The 22,535-nt window shown below is 39.2% G+C and overlaps 2 protein-coding genes across 2 annotated transcripts; both read right to left on the reverse strand.

Annotated features, from left to right (window-relative positions):
- Positions 1-14,846: 14,846 nt before the first annotated feature.
- On the reverse strand, positions 14,847-17,013 carry faslg (Fas ligand (TNF superfamily, member 6)). The gene is made up of 4 exons (XM_034147273.1): positions 16,657-17,013; positions 15,919-15,988; positions 15,762-15,818; positions 14,847-15,672 (listed from the first exon to the last, which is right to left on the reverse strand). The coding sequence occupies exons 1-4, from the start codon at positions 16,933-16,935 to the stop codon at positions 15,257-15,259; spliced, it is 822 nt and encodes a 273-aa protein (XP_034003164.1). The 5' UTR covers positions 16,936-17,013; the 3' UTR covers positions 14,847-15,256.
- A 1,866-nt stretch (positions 17,014-18,879) lies between these two features.
- Positions 18,880-21,591, reverse strand: si:dkey-86e18.1 (uncharacterized protein LOC557342 homolog). The gene is made up of 5 exons (XM_034147497.1): positions 21,474-21,591; positions 21,130-21,170; positions 20,953-21,027; positions 20,672-20,861; positions 18,880-19,504 (listed from the first exon to the last, which is right to left on the reverse strand). The coding sequence occupies exons 1-5, from the start codon at positions 21,538-21,540 to the stop codon at positions 18,942-18,944; spliced, it is 936 nt and encodes a 311-aa protein (XP_034003388.1). The 5' UTR covers positions 21,541-21,591; the 3' UTR covers positions 18,880-18,941.
- Between the last annotated feature and the right edge of the window lie 944 nt (positions 21,592-22,535).

Here is a 22,535-nt window from a genome sequence, read left to right on the forward strand (position 1 = left end):
GTCTTTCCGCTGTGACACATAAACATCCCCTCGAGACAGCCGATCTCACACCACACAGGTCAGCTGACTTCCTGTGTAGCTGCCGGGTGTCGAGGGCAGGTGAACAAATCGTCCATTCATTGTCTCTCTGTTCCCCCACACATCCCGTACATGATGTCATTCTTCTAAAGTTCACATGAACGCACCGCAGATTTGGGCACACACCAGCAGGACGAAAACAACTGTGCAGGAACTCTCCCACGCAGTCAAGTCCAAACAACCCTGGACACAGTCAGTTACACCCGAGCAATTTTTTCCAAAGTCAAATCAAGGGCAACTTCAGTAGCAGCCCCCATCAGCCGCCGTACAAAAACAGGATTTTGAATTACTTGTGGAAAGTCCAACACTATTGCAACCCTTAAACTGAATCATCTTAAAAACCCTGAGGCCAACAGTTTACTCTTGTACCTTGTAAGATTGTCCCACACTTGACCTAACAATCAACATTGGCCCTTCTGTTGTTTCCCTGACTCAGACTGCAAGGAATCTGGGTGTGACCCTAGATAACAACAGGTCCTTCACTGCAAACATCGCTGCGACAACCCGCTGCAGCAGATACACGCTTTACAACATCAGGAGGATACGTCCCCTCCTGACCCAGAAAGCAACGCAACTTCTGGTCCAGGCTCTCGTCATCTCACGCCTAGACTACTGCAACTCCCTCCTGGTCGTCTACCTGCATGTGCCATCCGACCTCTGCAGCTCATCCAGAATGCAGCGGCTCGTCTGGTCTTCAACCTTCCAACATTTTCCCACACCACACCGCTCCTCCGCTCCCTTCAAGACACTGGTACTAGCGTACCATGCTGTGAATGGATCTGGCCCTTCCTACATCCAGGACATGGTTAAACCATACACCCCAGCATGTGCACTCCGCTCTGCATCAGCCAAACGGCTCGCTGCACCCGCACTGCGAGGGGGACCCAAGTTCCCATCAGCAAAAACACGTCGGTTTGCTATCCTGGCTCCAAAATGTTGGAATGAGCTGGATAGAAGCGTCAGCTAAATGCAATGTAATGTACGTTTTTATATGCATTTGGGACAACATCTGAAAGCACTTTAAGTTATAGATCCTCTATTGGAATAGGTTTGCTTTCGTATGTCCATCTCATTTGGGGTGGTTACTCGTTCTGCAGTTGAAAACCTGCAGGATGTTGGCATATGATCTGATTCGTCTCTGTAGGAACCTTTCACCACCAACCTTTTCTCACAGACTTTCATACAATCTGACTATTGCAACCAGTGGATTTGTCCCCTGCTGGCCAATAGATTTGATCCAGGTATTTAGGGCTCTTTTCTGCATGCACCGAGGCACAGCCGTTTGGTCCATGTTTATAATGACTCTTTTCTTGCTGGGATTTTTTTTTAATTCATTAATCAATTTATTGTTATGTACTGCATCCATGTGATTCTTGTAGGGCTGATAATTCAGCATCTCAAATTTAGGAAGTGTGGAAAAAATACTGTTTCTAAAGTCCAGAGAGATTCTTGTTTTACAGAGAATGGAACGATAAGGATGGGGGGAGTCCCAGAGGTGCTGCCGGGGCTTATTCACCTCCCACCTTGTCTGTAAAAATCAGTTTCATATCAAATATAGGAGATTTAATCTAAGGCTTTTTGATGTTGACAGTCATAAAAAGTGCCTTAGTTTGGTTGAGTTTTAAACACATGCTATTTTGTTCGTCTGAACCCTAAACTCAAACTTTACAATAACTAGTGATACAGAGTTTGAACCTCTACATTGTATTGATACAGGTCAACACACTTCAATTTAAAATCATTATTTAGTTGATTGATTTACTATCAAATAAATAGCAGTATGTGACATTTCGGAAGGAAAACATGCTTCCTGTCAGATTAAATATATGGGTTAGAGAAACAGTTTTCAGCTGGTCGCATCACTGAAAAGGGAACTATACCCTTAAATAAGCACATTTGCAGCAGGTGAGCAGCTGTGTGCAAAAGGGGGCACCAGCGTTTGTACTGTCTTAGGAAACTGTCCTATTTTAACATTGACAAAACCATGATGATCACGTTTTATCGTGCTTTTATCGAGTCAATTCTGTCTTTTTCACTAATGTCATGGTTTGGTAACCTGACTTTAAGGAGCAGAAACTCTCTGAGTCAGATCATAAAGTGGTCCAGCAGACTGATTGGTGAGCCACAGCTAAACCTGGAGACCCTGTACCTCAGGCAGTTAAAGCGGTTATCCAGCTCCATATTAGACCATGACTCCCACCCTCTGCACTCAGAATTTAAGCTTCTTCCTTCGGGCCGGAGGTTACTTGTCCCAAGGAGTAGAACGAAGCGGTATAAAAACAGTTTTATCCCAGCTGCTATTGCACAAATGAACACATCAGGAGCGTCACACAGATGCCTATTTTTATTTATTTATTTAATTGTGAATTTTGAATGTCCATGTTTGTACTAGTGTTTTCCTTCTTAAAAGGTTTTTTCAATATTTTTGAGATTTGGTTGAGCAGGGTATACTTGTACTTTTACTAGTCCTTTTATTAGAGATGTGTCTGTTGTTTGTGTTTGTTTTTAGTGTCAGGATGGAACCCTTGTCTTTTTCTCTGCAAACAGAATCTACCTACGGGTACAAATAAATAACCTGAACCTGAACCTGAACCTGGTGAAGCAAAAATGTTCCCTAAAAAACTAAACCTATGTATGAGCACACTACATCAACATCTGGAGATGTCATGATAAAGGCCCCTGACAGCTTGGTTTTAGGTATTCCCCAATAATAGTAAATACTCTGTGTCTGTCTCAACACTTGGGAGCCCACACCACTGATAAACTGCTAAAAATAATACCACATTCCTGATAAACTCTGATTTGTCAAGTTGCCAATGACGTGCTTAGTATAACGCTACACAACAAAAACAACCAGCATTTGTTGCATGGTCTGGTTTTTATAGAAATAATAGCACAGCATCGTCTTTTAATGCTGAAATGCTGCATGTACCGCCGTTAATTATAGAAAAAAAACTAGACATAACATGTTACTTTCGCTGTGACCTTGCTTTGCAATGATCTTAACCAAATAACTCATATATATCACCGTTTATTTATTTCAAGATATGCAACCTACATTTCTGGTAAACTCATACTTTCCATTTCAATCACACAGAGAGGAGTTGGGCACATTTCTTGGACAACACACCCACACTTTTTGTTCTGTGCTCCCAAAACAGTAAGTGTGACGGCTGTGGGGAGAGGAGAGCCGCGTGGAAAAGGTTTCTGCTGCCGGCTTAGTCATTATGAAACATATGTGCATCAGAGAGGACACTGTCAGAGGGACACTAAAGGAGAGAGAAGACCTACTTAAAAATCGACACTATGGAAAATCAACAAGTGTTCTGTGTGCATGTGGCAGAGGTGAAACTGCAGAGAGGATGCTATTGGCAGAGATCGAAATTAAGAGACGGATAAGAAAGGGAGAGGGGAGAAAGAAAGTCAGACAGAGAAACAGAACGAGAGATTTCCCAATATAAGGACAGGGGAGTCCCCCAGGCTCCAGTACTGCGGGGCTGCATATCACCTCCAGCAGGCTTTATCTCACACCATGAGGGGGCTTCTGTTAAACTTGTTTATCGTTGCTTTTCCTAGATTTACATAGCTTCAAGATGGCATGGGAAATCCCCCCTGCATCTCTCCCCCAGTATCTGTGAACTCTATTAAGCTTCATAGTCATGTTAAAGCCATTTTCTGAGCAATGTATATAGATTGAATGCCTACTTTTCAATTCCAGGAACCCTTCTGCTGACTAAAATAACAATTATTGGTGGACCCCCTACAGTTGTTGTTGGTAAACTTAGAAAAACGGTACAGTCCCAACAACAATTGGATGTGCCTTTTATATGGGAGAAAGTTGTGGTCTCAGTTACAATGAGTGTTAATAAAGTGAATACATTAATAAAATAAAGGAATCAGATCACATTACATGAAACAATAAAGGTTTCACTGACCCCTGTGTGCAATTTTGGTAAATGCACAAAAAAGGATATGAATAATAAACTTAAGTAAAAGTAGTCATACCAAAGTGTACAAATACTGTAAAATCCTGCATTTATAATGTGAACAAGTGTTTACATCAAAACATATTTAAACCTTTTAAACGTATACTAGTTTTGTTTTAGGAATCTACAGCATTGCATTTAACTTCCTAATATTGTACTTTATACTGCAGAATGTCAAGAGTCATTGGCTCGCTGGTTATATGTGGCTAGAGACTATTCTCTGTTGGATTTTAGCAATGTGGGATAATTTTAGTCCATTATGAAGAGTATAATAAAACTCACCGGAGACAGCAGAGAGCTCTTCAATAAAGTAAACTATATTGAGACTAATAAACAGAGGTGGGAGAAGTACTTACATATTGTAATTGAGTAAAAGTAGAAGTATAGTGTAGTAATACTCCGTTACAATTAAAAGTCCTGCATTCAAAATTGTACTCAAGTAAAAGTACAAATGTATTAGCATCTAAATATACTTAAAGTACCAAAAGTAAAAGTACTCAATTGTGCAGATTGGTCCATTTCAGAATAATATATATGATATGTTTTGATTATAATTATTGATGAATTCAAGTGTTATCAAAGCTGGTAACGGTGCAGCTGGTTTTAATTACTTTGTATACAGCAGGGTAGCTTGTGATTTTACTCCAGATGTGACTAAATTCAGATTTAAGAGTTGATTATATTTCACACAAGGTAACTAAAGGTAATAAATAAATATAGTGGAGTAAAAGTACACGATTAACCTCTGAATTGTAGTGGAGTAGAAGTACAAAGTATCATACAATGGAATTACTCAAGTCAAGTACAAGTATCTCACAATTGTACTTAAGTACAGTAATTGAGTAAATCTACTTAATTACTCTACAACTCTAGATAAAGTATTTTGGATGAAGCATGTGTCTGTTTTAACACCCACACTTGTCATGTTGAGCACTAAGCATGTGTACAACACTTTCATATAGTTTTCATGCATGGGTTTATTTTGTCTTATTTATATATTATTCATCTGTTTGCAACTCATATACATCAATATTGACATACAGTGACATGTAATATTCCAATTACTGTATAGACTATTCTGCACTGTTTCTATTATATTATATTCTTTTATATTTACCTGTACTATTTTATCTGTTTTGTTGTGTTGCACTGTTGGAGGAGCCTGTGACCTAAGATTTTCATTGTCATAACTACATTGTAGCTATGCACACATGACAATAAAAGCCTTGAAACTTGAAAATATTGGTGTGAAGTCATGTTTGGGGAGGATTCCCAATCTCCGCCACAAGGGGGCCTCGCCTCTCCAGTGAGACCGCATGGTGTGGCCTGCAGCCAAGCTCGTCATTATAAGAGGAGGCCGATTGTGATATGTGCCCAAACCATAGACTGTATATATAAACCCAAACGCATTGAAACATGCACCTAATGTATGTTTATACTCGCATAAAACGAACTCCCACACTCACACACAGCAGGCATACCTGGGTACAGACAGAACGAGGGTCTCGGTGAGAGTTTAGACAGTATTGTAGTGACTTCAGGAAACAAACAAGGGCTGAGGTCGGGCCTGGTTGCACTTGTCTGACGCGCTATCAAAAAAAAGAATGGCTGAGATTAAAATGCGCTGAATAAGTGTTTTAATGAAGAAATTACATGATCAATTTATTATAACTTGCATGAAGCAATTCATGGAAATAAACTAATTCTCGAGCAGGTGTGTCATCTGCAGTTGCTACTTTAAATGTTCCTGTGTTTTTAAATAATATTGGAATGTTTAAATTAACACTTGCATTTGCAAAAGTGTGTTCTTGGACATCACATCTAGTAAGTGTGTGTCCAAACCATTACTATATTTGGGTGATGTACCCTTTTGTTTGTATATGTAAATGGGCGTTAAGTCATTTAAGGGTATTTGCTGTTTGACAGAGTTGTTGCGCATTCTTCCATTTTCTTTGTTTTACGGCAAGAACGATGTAATCCCTCCAAGTGCCAACCAGGATTTCCTGTTTACCTGTGACTGACACCTGAAACATCTGACCAGTGTTAACTCATAGATTGGCACATACCGCCCTCTTGGGGTAAAATACTGTAAGTGTATAGGATATAGTTCTTCTTCTTCTTCTTCTCTCGTTTTTTGCGGATTGCAAACAACTTAAAAGGTGCATACCGCCACCATGAGTATGAATCATCATATCATTCCAACTCTTTAACCTATGATCTAATCAAAAATAAATCAAAAATAAATCAACAAAAACATGAAATAAATAAAACAAAAATAAAAATCTATGTTCTTTCCTGACCTAATGTTAAATTATTTTTCCTACCCCAGTTTCACTCAAGAATGTAAACAGTGCCTTTCTGGTAGCTCTTACTCCCTCTCCTTTTGTTCCCAAAACACCAACCACACTCCATTCCCTCTCTGCCTCTAAAACTTTAGCCTTTAGTTTTTCTCTTTCCGCTTTATAGATGTCACAATGTAACAAGATATGTTCTACATCTTCTTTAACTCCACAGCTCCTACACTTGTCACTGTCACTTTTCCCCATGATATACAGCGTACCATTCAAAGCCGTGTGATTTATTCTGAGTCTAGCTATCGTAATTTCCTCCCTTCTGTTTCTTTCTTTATAAATATTAATTGTAATTGTCTTTTGTACTTTGTGATAGTCTTTGCCTTTCTGGTCTTTCTCCCACCTTTTCTGCCAGATCTCCATCCCTTTTTTCTTAATTACTGCTTTTCCTTCTCCTTTGCAGAGTTGAACTGGTAATGTTATTTCCTTTTGTAGTGCACTTTTTGCTAATCTATCAGCACACTCGTTCCCTTTCACCCCCTCATGTGCAGGCATCCAGCAGAACTGCAGATCTATACCGCCTCTGTGAAGTCTTAACAGGCTATGATTCAGTTCTATGAGAATGTCTTCTCTGGCAGTTGTTGTTGACTTTGTAATATGGACAATGAATCTGTGCACATCACCACCCTATCTGGTCTGACCTCTTCAACCCACTGTCATCCTATTATTACAGCAATCATTTCTGCTGTGTACACTGATAATTGATCAGACTCTCTTTTTGAAATAGATATTTTAAAGTCTGGGATGTATATACCAACTCCAACACACTCTTCCTTGTTCTTAGAACCATCTGTGTACATTTTTAGGTAATTGTAGTACTTTTCATTCAGATACATACTTGTTTTAATTCCCACTTCATTTATTTGCCACTCTTTTTTCCTTTCTACAATACTCATATCTATTTTAGCTTCTGGGAAAAGCCATGGGGGAACACTGCTAAATGGGGTTGCTTTGGCAAACGTGATATTCTCCACTCCATATGCCCTCGTTCTTTCCTTACTCGTCCAGCCAAACTCACGTCCCTGGAATTTTGCATATTCCCAGCAATCCTGTAATATTCTGTTTGAAATATTTTCTTCTCCACTTCCTTGTAGTCTGACCCAGTATGACAGAGCAAGTTTCTCTCTTCTGATCTCCAGAGGTGTCTCTCTTGCTTCTATCAGAACTGCATTGATAGGGGATGATGCAATGTTTTTGCTGCTGCTCCATACACTATACAACCATAGTCTATTGTGGACCTCATAATTGATCTGTAAATGTCTATTAATGCTTGTTTGTCTGCGCCCCAGTTGCATCCAGCTACAGCTCGCAATACATTTAATACTTTTTTGCATTTTGTTTCCACCTGATTAATATGCATTTTCCATGTATATTTGCTATCAAACCACAGTCCTAGGTATTTGAACTCATTCACCTTTGTCATTGGACGATCATATAGTGTTAGCTGTTGGCCATCAATCTTGCGTTTGTTTGTAAATACCATGTAGTTTTTGTAATACTTGCTTTCTGACATTTTGAATCCCCAGTTATATGACCACTTTTTTAATCGCTCTAGCTATATTCTCCATTACGTATGGGGCATTTCTTCCCCTCATCCAAATAGCCCCATCATCTGCGTATAGAGCCGATTGGATGCATGTGTCTAAATATATCATTAATCATGATGTTAAATAATATTGGACTGACTGCACTCCCTTGGGGAATACCATTTTCTATTTCAAAATAATTGGAAACATCTGCTCCAACCTTTACTCTAAATGATAGGATATAGTTACATACATGAGAAAACATATAATTAACATGATATTTGGCTCCTACAAGCACTTGTATTTGCTTTTATTTGATTATATTCACCATTCACATTAACAACTTGGCAATTACCCTATTATGATTCTGATTGTAATGCTGCCTTGATGGCAAGCTACATTTGTTTTGCTGGAATTAGGCAGGCAGAGCTACATTTGAGTAAACCATATTAACTATGCTGGCAGCCAACGAGTTAGCCTACAGTTTGTGTTCCCTTGATTTAAGATGTCGAGTAGTTATTATAGTTTTACAATGGTTTGGTAAGGCTTTAATTGTTGATTTTGTTGTGGTTTGTTCGAATAATTACATATATATCTCACATTATAGCTTTTTTGTCTAGTAATTCAATAAGGACATAGCCTATATTAATTGACCACATGGTAAAGCTTAGTTCTTTTTTGTATACTACTGTCTGAATTGACAAATGTACTATACATATGTTTGATATAGTTTGATATATTTCTATTATAGTACGTTTTCCTTTTAATTAAGAACTTAAATGCCTAACAAACATAACAGTTTTCAAATGAAATGATTGAGAAAAACACAAATATTTAAAGCTATACACAGCATGCAATAGTTTGATTTAAAGGTCCCATGTCATGCTTTTCCGGTTATTACCCATCCCCTTGTGTGTTATGAAGGTTTTTATGCATGTAAACGGTCTGAAAAGTCACAAACCCTCAAAGTACACCCAGAAAATACCTGTCTATGCAACACACTCTCACTCCATAAACGTCCAGGAGCGACGCTTGGTCAGGGTCCCGAGGCGTGCAGTTGGGACGCTCCTAGGCTCCTTCAGCTTCATAAACAGACGCAAATAGCTTTCAACTGATTGCAATGTATTCCCATCTGCGGCGGGATTTGACGCTCACGGAAACACGGCATTCGTTTGTGTCGGCGGCTGCTAAAGGCAATGTGAGCGTCCATTCCCATTGGAGAACGGAGAATTGTACACCCGGAAGTAAGTATTCCCCTTACTGTCGATTAATTTGACAGTGATATCTCCACTACTCATCAACTCAAAAACACCAGATTATCCTTGTTAATTAAACGACATTGATAGGTTTTAGTGTACAATGCTTTTGTCACGTTTTCCCCTTCAATTCTGAGAAACAAGTAGTTTTCTATGAGTTTTGGATGGCCGAAGACATTACATTACCCACAATCCTCTGTAGCAACCATAGGCTGTATATTGCAACAGGCAACAGCTTCGGTTCATGTTAATTTACAAACTCTTCAACTACAACCGGAGTTATATTTAAAAACATGTTAGAAGGCCTCACAAAATAGTTTAATGTAAATTTAAATTTAAATGTGAAGGAATGTGTGTATATTAACTGTGGGTTTTTCTCTGGAAGTTTTTCCTGGTACGATGTGAGGGTCAAAGGACAGATGATGCCGTTTTTCTCATACCGATATTCCGCTATGCACGCTGGGATTTGGTGTTTATGCGATGTGAAATCCGAAAACATTAAAAAAAAATTAAATAATACATTATTCCGAGTGTGCTTGCTTTTCTCTTTGAAAGTCATCACATAACGGCATTGTAATACACGTTTCGGCTGCATTAAATATTACATATCTGCCGTAGTTGTCTATTTATAGACATGAGAATACTTCTAGACAAACAGGAACTGCCGCCAAAACTGAAAACTTGACGTGGATCTTAAATATATAAGCAATTAAACAACATCTTACATTTATTTTCACACAATACGTCTCCTTGCAGTATCAACACTAATTCGGCTGACTTTTATATTTGATCCAATTGGTAGATAGGCTGTATTTACGCCATAACGGTGCACAGCTGATAGAAAGGGACACCTACTGGTTAAAGCACGTTATTGCATTTTATAATTTTATTATTAGATATTAATAGGAGGATGTGCAAAACAGACAAACTAATAATGCTTTATTTAAACATTAAAGAATACTTTAGGTTAAGGTCTTCTTTTGAATAAGAAAAAAGCTTTGGGGGTATAGAAGATGAATATGGAGGGATGAAACCCTCTTTGATGGTCACACATGCAGAGCACACACACAAATTTGTATCTACAGATAAATATTAAGCCTGACAAAGTACTTAACGTCTAATATATTGCTTTCCTGCAATGTTAACTATGTTTAAGCACTTATTTTAACTGATATTATACATATGTATTATACTCTTATAAGATGTATGTAGATAGTTTAAGAAATGTGCAGAATATGACAATGTAATGGTGGAGGTACACACATATTGATAGATGTCTTGTAATGCACTGTTGAGGAACCTGCGACCCAAGTTTTTCATTCATTGCATAACTACACCGTAGTTGTGTATAATATGATATGTCAATAAACCTTAGAAAATCTTGAAATCTTGAAAGGGATGTGCAAAATAGTCATTATATACAGTCTTTAATGTCAATAAACCTTAGAAAATCTTGAATGGGATGTGCAAAATAGTCATTATATACAGTCTTTAATGAACTATTAGTAGAGAATAACGACGAGTAAAGAATATACTTTATAGGGATCCTATTAATATCTAATAATAAAATTATAAAATGCAATAACGTGCTTTAACTAGTAGGTGTCCCTTTCTATCAGCTGTGCACCGTTATGGCATAAATACAGCCTATCTACCAATTGGATCAAATATAAAAGTCAGCCGAATTAGTGTTGATACTGCAAGGAGACGTATTGTGTGAAAATAAATGTAAGATGTTGTATAATTGCTTATATATTTAAGATCCACGTCAAGTTTTCAGTTTTGGCGGCAGTTCCTGTTTGTCTAGAAGTCTTCTCATGTCTATAAATAGACAACTACGGCAGATATGTAATATTTAATGCAGCCGAAACGTGTATTACAATGCCGTTATGTGATGACTTTCAAAGAGAAAAGCAAGCACACTCGGAATAATGTATTATTTAATTTTTTTTTAATGTTTTCGGATTTCACATCGCATAAACACCAAATCCCAGCGTGCATAGCGGAATATCGGTATGAGAAAAACGGCATCATCTGTCCTTTGACCCTCACATCGTACCAGGAAAAACTTCCAGAGAAAAACCCACAGTTAATATACACACATTCCTTCACATTTAAATTTAAATTGACATTAAACTATTTTGTGAGGCCTTCTAACATGTTTTTAAATATAACTCCGGTTGTAGTTGAAGAGTTTGTAAATTAACATGAACCGAAGCTGTTGCCTGTTGCAATATACAGCCTATGGTTGCTACAGAGGATTGTGGGTAATGTAATGTCTTCGGCCATCCAAAATCCATAGAAAACTACTTGTTTCTCAGAATTGAAGGGGAAAACGTGACAAAAGCATTGTACACTAAAACCTATCAATGTCGTTTAATTAACAAGGATAATCTGGTGTTTTTGAGTTGATGAGTAGTGGAGATATCACTGTCAAATCAATTGACAGTAAGGGGAATACTTACTTCCGGGTGTACAATTCTCCGTTATCCAATGGGAATGGACGCTCACATTGCCTTTAACAGCCGCCGACACAAACGAATGCCGTGCTTCCATGAGCGTCAAATCCCGCCGCAGATGGGAATACATTGCAATCAGTTGAAAGCTATTTGCGTCTGTTTATGAAGCTGAAGGAGCCTAGGAGCGTCCTAACTGTACGCCTCGGGACCCTGACCAAGCGTCGCTCCTGGACGTTTATGGAGTGAGAGTGTGTTGGTCTATGCTGCCCCAGAACGCCTCGTCCAAATGGACCCATTGGTCCAAATGGACCAATCCGTGGAGCCGTGGAGCCGTTACGTTAAGTGTGACTTCCTCACACACACACACTCAATCTTTTCTCAGCTGCAGCTCTGCCGATTTCTCCTCCCGAGACGGCGGGACGCGGCGAGGCTGTGAGTCGTGTGTGAGCACACACACAAACTCCCAGCCAGGCTGCGGGTGTGTGTGTGTGTTCGTGCTGGTTCGGGCTGGGTTACGCTGTGTCTCGCTGTCTCGCTGTCTCGCAGACGGCCACTGGGCTCATAGGGGGGGGGGAGGAGGGGGGGGGGGGTGCAGGAGCTCCAACAAGCCGTTTAGGACAGAGAGTGAATACACATACTATACAGAGATGCTGTATGAGAAACCAATGTGATTTTGAAAAATTGCACAATATAAATCTATTTTAGTAGACCTCAACAATGGAATTATGATCAGTAGAAATGGCCATGACATGGGACCTTTAACTATACTGACTGATCCTGAACACTGATGTTGAATTTATAAATAAGTCCACCAGATGGGGGAAGATATCTATCCTGCTGCGGTTAACTTACTCTCATAGGTTTTAAACATCTGCCTTAAAACATTTTTTTTTATATAAATACAAATGAACAAGTATTCCGTCATAACAGTTTTCAAATAAAAGTACTGAGAAAAAAAACACCAGTGATATCAGATTAATGCTTTAGTGTTTGAATACTTAAACAGCTCTTTGACAGATATGGACGTTTCGAGTAAACTTGTCCAATATTCATGAAAGAAAACAAGAAGTGTGATGTACATGTTTTCCTATTTTCTAAACTGGTTGTATGAATGACTGATCATCACAGCAGTGCCATAGAAGAATGAATGTTTCAGATAAAAATAGTTTTTTATAGAGATATGGATGTTTCGAGTATTTTTGTCCAATATTCATGAAAGAAAACAAGAAGTGTGATGTTATAAACACATTGTTTTTATTGTCATGCTGCTGTTGCCCTACTCTCATAGGTTCAAACACCTGCCTTAAAATATTTGTTTTCATAAATACAATGAACAAGTATTCCGTCATATTAGCTTAATTTGGATTTTGTCACAGAACAGGACATGTAATATTGTCTTAGATCACTTACATTGGGTCTGTATTAGGAAGGGATCACTTCACAGCCAGTGTAGAGGAGAGTGGTTACAGCAACCAATAATATTTTAAATACATGTCAGTTGTATTTTAAAATACTTGAAAAGTGTAAATTACTATTTAAATCAGACAGTGCTTCTAAAATGATGAGTTTTGCAGGCCAACTTTAATTATTATATATATATATTTCTTTAATTACTTTTGCACAATGTCGCATGAGATCTGGCATGACTGTGGTGAGCAATCTATAAAATGTTCAGAGGCTTTAAGGTATCGCTTTGCAAGATATTTGACTTTCAATTTGGTCATATAGAAAGCCTCAGGGCATATCTCGTGAAGGCACTGTGTTACCACAAAGTTGGGGTTTTAAACTGTTTGAAACTTCAGCATTAAAGGTCTGCCTTGCATAATTTGCTCTCGCCTTCAAATGCAATTGTGTGCCTGAGTTTAAATGAACACATTTTTTCTAAGGTTTACCCTTTAGAAAACAGTTCAGCATCAAATAGATAAACGTAAAAGAAACCTTGAGCCTTTGCAGACAGGATCATAAAGATAATAGATTTTTATGCTCAGAAAATGCAATGCTGTTTCTCACATGGATACAGCATTTTTCTCCTTTAGTAAGACCCCTATACTCGTACTGTATATTTTAGATACTCTCAAAAAATGACAATTTCTTTAGTCTAGATCCAGATTATAGGATCCTGCAGCCTTATCTGGTTCCAAAAAGCTTGACAGGGGCTTTGTGTCGGGGCTGATATGGAAACAGACAGCATCATAAAAAGATATATAGAAAGGGATTATTGAAACAATATGCAACAACAAGTCTGTTGATTGCAGTTTAAGTAGTCTGAATTATGCTAATTAACTTGCTGAGTAAAACCATGAACACCTATTCATCTGTGGGTCTACTCTAGATAACTTTGTTGTATTGCATCTTGGAGTGGGCCTGAGAAACGGAACAGATCAATTTTGACATGGCATATTTAAAATTGACCATTGATCTGTTTTCGGAAATGTTGCTTTTATTTGCTATTTAGTAAAAATGGAAATGATCCACTCAGCAAACTCTACACAATATCCCTTACTCATACTTTTTTCACGCTAGCATGCTGATGAGAAATGGTACACAAAACGTTTTTTCTCCTTTGATCATTAACCCCTGAGCCTCTGTGAGCAATATGTGGTTAAGCACAAAATGACTATACTATACTCTAAGTTTGTTCACAAAAGGAAGCACTAACTTTTTCGCAAAAATCGACCTGCACAAAAGCAAGACCCTTGTGATTTTCACACAGGAAGGAAATGCACGTCAAACCTCGATGTTCAGTCCCCTCATCTGTGCCCAGCCTGCGCATCTTCTCACACATCACTGTCATAAATGTCTGTGGTGTACTGAAAAAAGAACATTGCATAGAAGCTGTCAAACTGCAACTAAAGCAGCTGCAATGATGCAAGTGCACTGCTCTGTGGTCTGCAAGCTAAATGTTTTAAATTATTTTATACATTTTTGTTGAACATTTCTGCTAATGCTTTGTAGAGTTTAACTGCATCTTTCAAAAATGCAAACCTTCTTGCTTTATACCTCTTCTGTGCCTCAATGGAATATATGTAAATCAAGTTCATTATCAGGACTAAAGCCACATTTGAGTTGGTTTCTTAATCTAAATACTTTCCAGTGGTCATAAACAAAGGTCATGTGGGTGTAAACACGGCAGACTGCTCAAACATGAATTATTTTTCAGATTTGTTTAACAAAAAATTTCACCATGAGGTAATCAACTTAAATTATTTATTTGTTTACTTCCAAACAACCATTTTACCAACATTTTCACATATTTTGACATCATACATGTCAGATCCACACTTTAATAAATATTTAAAAAAGGCTACAACTTAACAAGCGTGTTAGTGTTAACAGACTCTACATTTTATAAAAGGCACCTTGTGTGAATGTGTGGAAAATGCTTCAATTGATTTAACCACCAGTTTTAAATCTGTCTATAAAGACAGTGTGCAATATTTCCCTGGGTTTTAACATTGCGGACCATTTCATATTAGACTATTCAGTGCAGTTTTTATACATTCTAACAATTAAATCAGCAATTTAAGCTATTCAGATACATTCTGACCAGTTTATATTCTGATTTTGGAGTTAAATTAAGAAATATAAAACATTAAACCATCAGATCTTGTAGAGACCAAAGAAGTTGCCATAATGTGCGTGACTAAGATATTTTGGGTGAGATGCATTAACAAATACTCTGTCGAATTTTTGCAGCTTCAGGGTGGAGCCGAGGTAACTCTCTGTGGTCCAGGCGTCTCTCGGCTGAGAGCATAAACCCGCTCTGTGGGCCTCCATCAGGGTAAGAGGCAAGTGGTGTCCTGCTCTCCTCACAAACACCGAATGTATGAACGATGAGGTAGGAGAACAATGCTGAAAGATCAACTCCACCCGTGAATAAATGTGGTAGAGTCCCGTCTCATTGACTTGCAGGGAACCATCTTCAAACCTGTAGGCCACGGCTCCAGAGAGGAACGACCGCGCTGCATGAGGATCCCAGCGCAGAGTCTTAGGGAACACTGAGGTTTCAATCCGCCCTGCAAGAGAGGAGAAATCCTGTTACCTCTTTCTGTCCTATGTAATATAGAGAATCTGGGGATTGGTTTCTTTTTTATTGTTATGTTACCTGTCACATGTGCTGCAGGTCTGTTGTTCTTCTCTTCAATCAACTCGGGTTTATCACCTGAAAACAACCATGAGATTAGAGTCACATCATCTTTTTCACTCCATTGGGAAAGATTTAATTTGATTAGGTCAGTGTGGTGAGTGGTGTTTATATTTACCAATTTGCTTCTGAGGTGAATCAAACTCAATTTTTGTCTGAGGTGTAGTAAACTCAGTCGCAGAATGAACCTAAAGTGAAACACAGGAGAAACAGAGAATTCTCAATACCACATCACAGACTGTTGACTCTCAGTGCTTTTATCTCGAAGCCCTCTCAGAGCACAAGTCAAGAGAGGAAATCCGGTCTGACTGGACGAGAGACCACAGATGCAGCAATAGGTTCCCTGGTTTGCGTCTTTAAAGGTCACAGCACAGCTGAAATATATTAACCCTTTAAATCATGTCAAGTAGAAAAAAAGTGAACTCATTAAACTTTGCAGTGTTAACTTTCCAGCTCGGTGTTCCACTCTCCCACGTTCCACCTCTAGACTCTTGTCTCCGTGCAAAGGTGAGATTACCTCACACCTTTTTTTTAATACGCAGCTTTGCCTCCAAAAAAAAACGTTGACGCAAAGTAATGCATTCGTTTTTGGGAACCGATGACATTGGAGTCAAAAGAGATGTCCAAAGAGTCATCACTTACCAGCTCTTGACCTTCTACACACTGCAGTCACATTTTTACAACTTCAAATCTATTTATTTGCCACACACTGCAGTAGTGATAATTTGCTTTTTAATACAGTAATTCAGAGTGATGTGAAATTCGGTTACAAATGAAATTGAAACCACTGTCTCATGCCTTCTTCCTTTGACTCTACACATTCACTCCACATCCATCACAGCCTGTTGTCCCTTACCTTTTTTAACTCTCTCATTTCTCCCTGCATGTTGATAACCTGGTAGGCTTCAAACCCCAGGGCCACAAACACAAGCAGGAACAGCATGAGTACGATCAGGGACAGAGCGGGGCTGACCCCCATGCAGCCCCGACTCTTCCCACGGCTCCTCACCCTCTCCTGGGGGGGCGGGTAGGACCAGCAGGGTACAAGATTCGGAGGGTTGGCAGAGTGCTGCGGCCCTCCACCTCCATCCACAAGGAACACCTGTGGGAACGGATAGCTCTGGTCAACGCTCATGGTGCAGGTCCAAACTCTGTGTGCATCTAACAGCTCTGCACAAGGAGGTGTGTTCTTTTGTCTTCTCACCTCTTATCTTAAAAAAAGAAGCTTCAGCTGTCAAGTCATTCACCACCCACAAGTCCCTCCCACACGCACCGTGGGCGGAAGACAAGTGCTCATTACTTGTCATTAATACACAAGCCAATCACTTGTAATACCAGCCAATTTATCCTGTTCTGCGATTCTGCATAGTTTTTAAAACTACCTGTCACTCTAAAACAAAGTTTAAAGTTAGCTATGTGCTTACTTATCTTTGCAGTGTGCATTTAAAAAGCTGTAGCTCAGTCTGAAGGGAACAGAAGCTAGAGGTTAAGCTGACCCCCACCTCACTAACCACCATCAAGTCAAGATCAGAATGAGACCTTTTCACAAATTCCACGAAAGGAAAGAGTGATCAACCACAGACACAGTCACCTGCCCAGCATTTCACATGCAGCACAACAGGTCTTTGGCACATGTGTGCAACATACAGTGAATTTGTTTTTCCTTCTAGTTGTCACTGAACTTCTTCATATCTGAATCATGCCCTAAATCTGAACATTTCCCCCTAGTTTTTAACCATTTAATAATGCATTTTCATTCAAATGCGTGTTAGTAAACAATGATGCAACAGTTTCAGTAGATTTGTGGGTAGATTTTGCTGCCACATGAAAAGAAAATGTGTCTCTACATTGGCTCTGCTGCGTTTGAAAAGCTGGTAGCGTGAAACAGCGATACTTCAGAGGTGAGAATTAACCCCAGACAATACCTCCGAGATGAATTTACAGGAAAGCTGAACGCGTAAACACCCTTTCGTCTCCACTCAGTGAGGAGTTAATGCAGTTGTGGTCTTTCTGCCACTATTGGGTTTCTTTCATAGGATAAAGATCAGTTACGCTGCTCCTTCACTGTGGTTGCAACAGTTTCCAGTTGTTTCCCCAATAAATATTTATTAGCGCCATTAAGTGGGTGTTGGTGGTTTTTGATAAAGAGCATTTTTTCAGCTTCATAGATTGAACTTAAAACAAGACATGCAGCATTGCACTGGAGGGCTGCCTCACGAATGCTTACACTACAACTTTGTTTAACTGTGTTATGTTTTACATTACTTTTGAAGCAGAGCTAGTCTTGTACATTGTGTACATTTGTATTTATATGTGTTTAATTCAGTAACTACAAACAGAGCTCTCAGGCCTCTCTGTCCACTGATGCAGTTTCATTTCCTTTCTCCAGGCACCTGCAGAGACAAAGGGAAACCCAGCTTGCATTCTGCATTCACAGCTCTAACTGAAAGGGCAACTATACGTCAACCTTAACCATAAACTGTTCAGGCATTCTGCGCTCTACAAGCTGAAGTGTCTGTTTCCCAGAAGTGACATACAGCCCTTGCAGCAGCAGCGACGGCACTCAGTGTTTAAGTGTGAGGGTGGGGTTGTGGGGTCTAACCAGGCCGTGTTCAGTGGCTCTGCTCCAGTTATTAAAACCAGACACGGTGACTAAAAAGATTCAATGAATCAGCAAGTATATCAATGAACGCTGCCTGGTTCTCACCGTCTTCTATCTCTCTGTTGCATAACGGAGAATGTTGTGGTCATGATGACTGAAATTACAAAGATTTTTGAACCTGAAATGAATGACATTACTCATGTCTTTCGTGCAAAGATTAACTTTCCCTTACGCATGGCTTGTGAGGAAAATATTAAGATGTTCTGTGTACTGATTACAAATTATGACATCGTGATCCATAATCTAAAAGTGTAGCTGAAACCTGTCACAGAAATTAAATATAGAAAATATGGGCCTATCAAAAATTATGACAGGATTAAAAGGAATACGTATAAAACTTTAACATTTCTAACATAAATATCTCACCTGCATGACCCAACACTATTAAGGAAGTCTTTAATGAATTCAGAGCAGAAAGGGGTTCCATAAAACACTTTATTGCATTTAAAAATGTAGAGGACCATTACATTTCACGATGATCACGTGTCACAGTCCTCATCAGAAGAAGAATAACAGTCTAGTCCCAGGACATGGCCTTTCCTCTCCTCAGCTGTCCCAGTATTGGATGATTTCCCAGCTATCCTTTCTGCGGCCTCACAGCCTGACTTACGCTCTTGCCCAACAACACATCCCATCCTCGCACCACAATGGTTCTGTGTGTCTCTGCTCTGGGTTGACTGTGTTTGCATTAATGAAGCGTTAACAAGGTTGGGCAGGCCAGACTGCAGCACCATGGCGAGGCTCTGTGTTTGAGAGGAGCCCCGCTGAACCGGCGGTCCCCTGAATGCAGCAGCCGCGATCGCCAGCTTTGTGTGGTCAAAGGAGAGGGGCCGGTCCTGGTCTGCACTCACTGCCTCTGAGGGGTCTGAGTTTGGGTGGGTGGGGAAAGGGGTTTGAACCCTGGTCTCTGATTGGCTGAGAGGTCGCTGTTTCTCAGGGGCTGAGGTTTTGAAACATCCTGTCAAATTTCCAACCAAGTCGCTTTCACTTCTACATGACTGACCGCTGCCTTCATGAGAGTCACAGGGCCGAGGTTTTTTATCTGTAAATAGGAGAGAAGATACACAGATTGAGGTCAGCTGCTGGTGTGTTAAAGAAATACTTTACCCATAATAAAATATAGTCAGAAAAAAAGGATATTGAACAACTAATAGCAAAATACAAATATACAATACTGCATGTCTGTCAGAAAACGTTTTTTTTTTTTACTGTGTATTCACACATCACGAGACTCTTCAACAAGTTAATCAGTTAAATCAAACTTGTGTCCCAATTTGACTTCCTGTCTACTTGTGTGCATGCATGTAAACATACGTCGGTGTATAGCTGGAAATATTTATTTTTCTGTTATATCAGATGAAAAAGTTATATTTACTTGCAAGTTTTTAATTAAATGAAAAAACACACATTTTGTTAAAGGGGACCTATCATGCAAAATGCACTTTTGTACGTCTTTTATACATGAATATGTGTCCCCGGTGGAACTCACCAAGTGTCAGAAAACACAACCCTCTCTATTTTCCTCCATACCCAAATCTCTAAAAAAGGGGCTGCAACGGATCTGATAAAAACTGATCCAGATTTGAACACTTTACTGACGTCAGGAAAGTGGCGCTACGGCTATTGGGCCAACTCTCCACCTATCAGGGGAATGTGGGGTTGGGCCACGGCTGGCCATTGCCGCTCGAAAGCGCTGGAGACGCTGTAGTACATATGCCAGGCCTGTAAGTGGCGCTGTAGTCTGCCACAAAAGCAGCGAAGAAGACTTCCCGCGCATGGTTGCTCCCCTCTCCTGCAGGGGGGGGGTGGTCAGCTGCAGCTCACAGAATCAGCCCCGTGCAAAAACAGTGCTGGAGAACAGCACATAGAGCGAAATGAGGCATGGCTAAAATGCATGATCTGTTTGGTATTTTGAAAACAGAAACGTATAAATATACCTTATATAGGTATGGCCCTACAATATATCATTTAAATATAGCATGATAGGTGTCCTTTAAATTTCTCCACGAGGACTATAAAAAAGGCTTAACCGTATGGTTATTCATGTATATCATGCCGACTTGCAATGTGCTGCCTATATTTGACAATTCTTTAAAAGACTCAAAACAGGATGATACTTGTAATATATTTCTAGAGCCTGTTAATATGCAAACTGAACCCAAGCTTTCACTGCGTGCGAGAGATACATCATAAGCTTTAACACACTGACCGATACTTAGAGTGTCGTGCGTGTCTGCTCTCCTCTTGCAGTATGCTCTAGGAGTCCATGGCTTATGTTTGCATGCTGGGTCGAGAACTCGTAGTTTGGTGATGAAGCGTTTGTACTCTTTCTCTAAAGCCTCAATGCGCAGCTGGAACTCAGCAATCTTCCTCTCCGGGTAGTGAGACAGCTGGGATTGCTGAGAGAGAAGACGTACAGGGAAAACGTTATTTCAGTGTCATTAGAAACGTTGTTGAATTAATTTTACACAGTACTTAAAATGGACTTACCTGCAAATAATATTCTATTTCATTCTTGATGCTGAGGATCCACTTTTTCACAGAGGAAGCTGAATTGAGCGTAGACTGCAAAGAAAATGGTTGGCTCAAATAAACTAGTCGAAATAAGGCAATTGAGGTGAAGTTTTATTGATTGATCATTAATAACAATTAATAACTTTTCATTACCAGCTTGGGTCTCCTCTCATGTACATCTTTGATGCGTCCCTCTGTAAATTATACAAACAAATGAACCATTAGTTTAGCAGGAGCTTAGTGTTTAAAATGAGCTACATGGTGAATGCTAGGAAATAAGCACTGTAAGGAAATGTTAACTAGCTTTTCATGTTACTTCCTAAAGGCAGCACCCTAAATTATCTCCTTGCTTTCATTACAACCGGATGGAGTAATCTAAGTAAAAACTGTGAGTTAGCATCACTGTAGCTAAAACTCAAAGCTAGCACTCCGTATGTTTGTTTATTGCACAAATATGAATTAAATACGGCATATGCTTTGGGCTTCTGCCTGCGTACCCTCTCTCTCTTTCTGAAGCCACAGTCTGTTCAATTTTCCTTGTTGCTTCTCTTCGTTTCTGGCCATTTTAAATCATGATCCAGAGTCTGCAAGAGTAAGGCGTCTCATACAAAACAATGTCACGTGACACAAAATTATGTCACATGACTTTCATACCGCGAGAGTAGGTCCCCAACGAAACCACAGTCTATGTTGGACATGTTTTCTGTTCCTGGGGTTTGTATGTAAAAAGGGATATTATTTATCAATATATACGTTATCATAATATCAGAGAATATAATACTATCCTATTTTTAACAGTAAGAAAATACATGTAAGGGCATTTTAGTTGGTCAATATGAAGCCAATGTCAGATACTTTGTATAAAACTGGGTAGATTAGTAGTACAGTATACTACATCAATCATATAAGCATACTGGTACTCTATGTTAAATTAATGTAGGGGAGTAAAAAGTACAATTTGCCACAGATTTTTTGTGTACTAGAAATAAAAAGTAGCATTAAATGGAAATACTCAAGTTAAGAATGATTATGTCAAATATGTCATATTAAAGTATGTTTATTTGGGCCATGATGTGTCTCAGTGTATTGTTGTGACAAAGCACTTTCTGGTGTACTATAATTGAGTAATGAAAGAAACGGTAACATAATGGAAAAGTGAAGTGGGGGGATGGAAAATAATTACCAAGAACTGCAAGTGAGGAAACCCAAAGCTTGAAAAAAAAATTCCCACCATGATCATTTAGGTCTCCAGTGGTTTTGGTTTTAGTGACAGTCAGTAACACATCACAAGGCGGAATGTGCATCATCAGCAGATACCATCTTCCGACCCTCCAGCACAATATGCATCTTTGCAGAAATGTTGTCAATAAAGCCGTGAATTACTGAATATTTCGTTTTTTAACAGCAGATTTGTTTTTACCTAAACAACTGCGCACGGATACATAGCTACTATTGCAAGACCTCCTTTCAAGAACATTACACATCAAATTAAAAAACTGAGCACTGAATCAATACAGACCAACCAGTAGTTCAAGCATAACATTAGTGTAATAAATATC

The sequence above is a fragment of the Trematomus bernacchii genome, unplaced genomic scaffold (genome assembly GCF_902827165.1).
Source record: "Trematomus bernacchii unplaced genomic scaffold, fTreBer1.1, whole genome shotgun sequence".
NCBI lineage: Eukaryota > Metazoa > Chordata > Actinopteri > Perciformes > Nototheniidae > Trematomus > Trematomus bernacchii.

Excerpts from the sequence above, each read along its gene's own strand:
- faslg (XM_034147273.1), bottom strand. The coding sequence starts at position 16,935 with ATGAGCGTTGACCAGAGCTATCCGTTCCCACAGGTGTTCCTTGTGGAT. Across the intron at positions 15,819-15,918 it reads TTCACCTCAGAAGCAAATTG|GTGATAAACCCGAGTTGATT; the intron begins GTAAATATAAAC and ends GGTTGTTTTCAG. Across the intron at positions 15,673-15,761 it reads ACCTGCAGCACATGTGACAG|GGCGGATTGAAACCTCAGTG; the intron begins GTAACATAACAA and ends CCTCTCTTGCAG.
- si:dkey-86e18.1 (XM_034147497.1), bottom strand. The coding sequence starts at position 21,540 with ATGGCCAGAAACGAAGAGAAGCAACAAGGAAAATTGAACAGACTGTGG. Across the intron at positions 21,171-21,473 it reads GCTTCAGAAAGAGAGAGAGG|AGGGACGCATCAAAGATGTA; the intron begins GTACGCAGGCAG and ends TATAATTTACAG. Across the intron at positions 20,862-20,952 it reads AAATAGAATATTATTTGCAG|CAATCCCAGCTGTCTCACTA; the intron begins GTAAGTCCATTT and ends CTTCTCTCTCAG.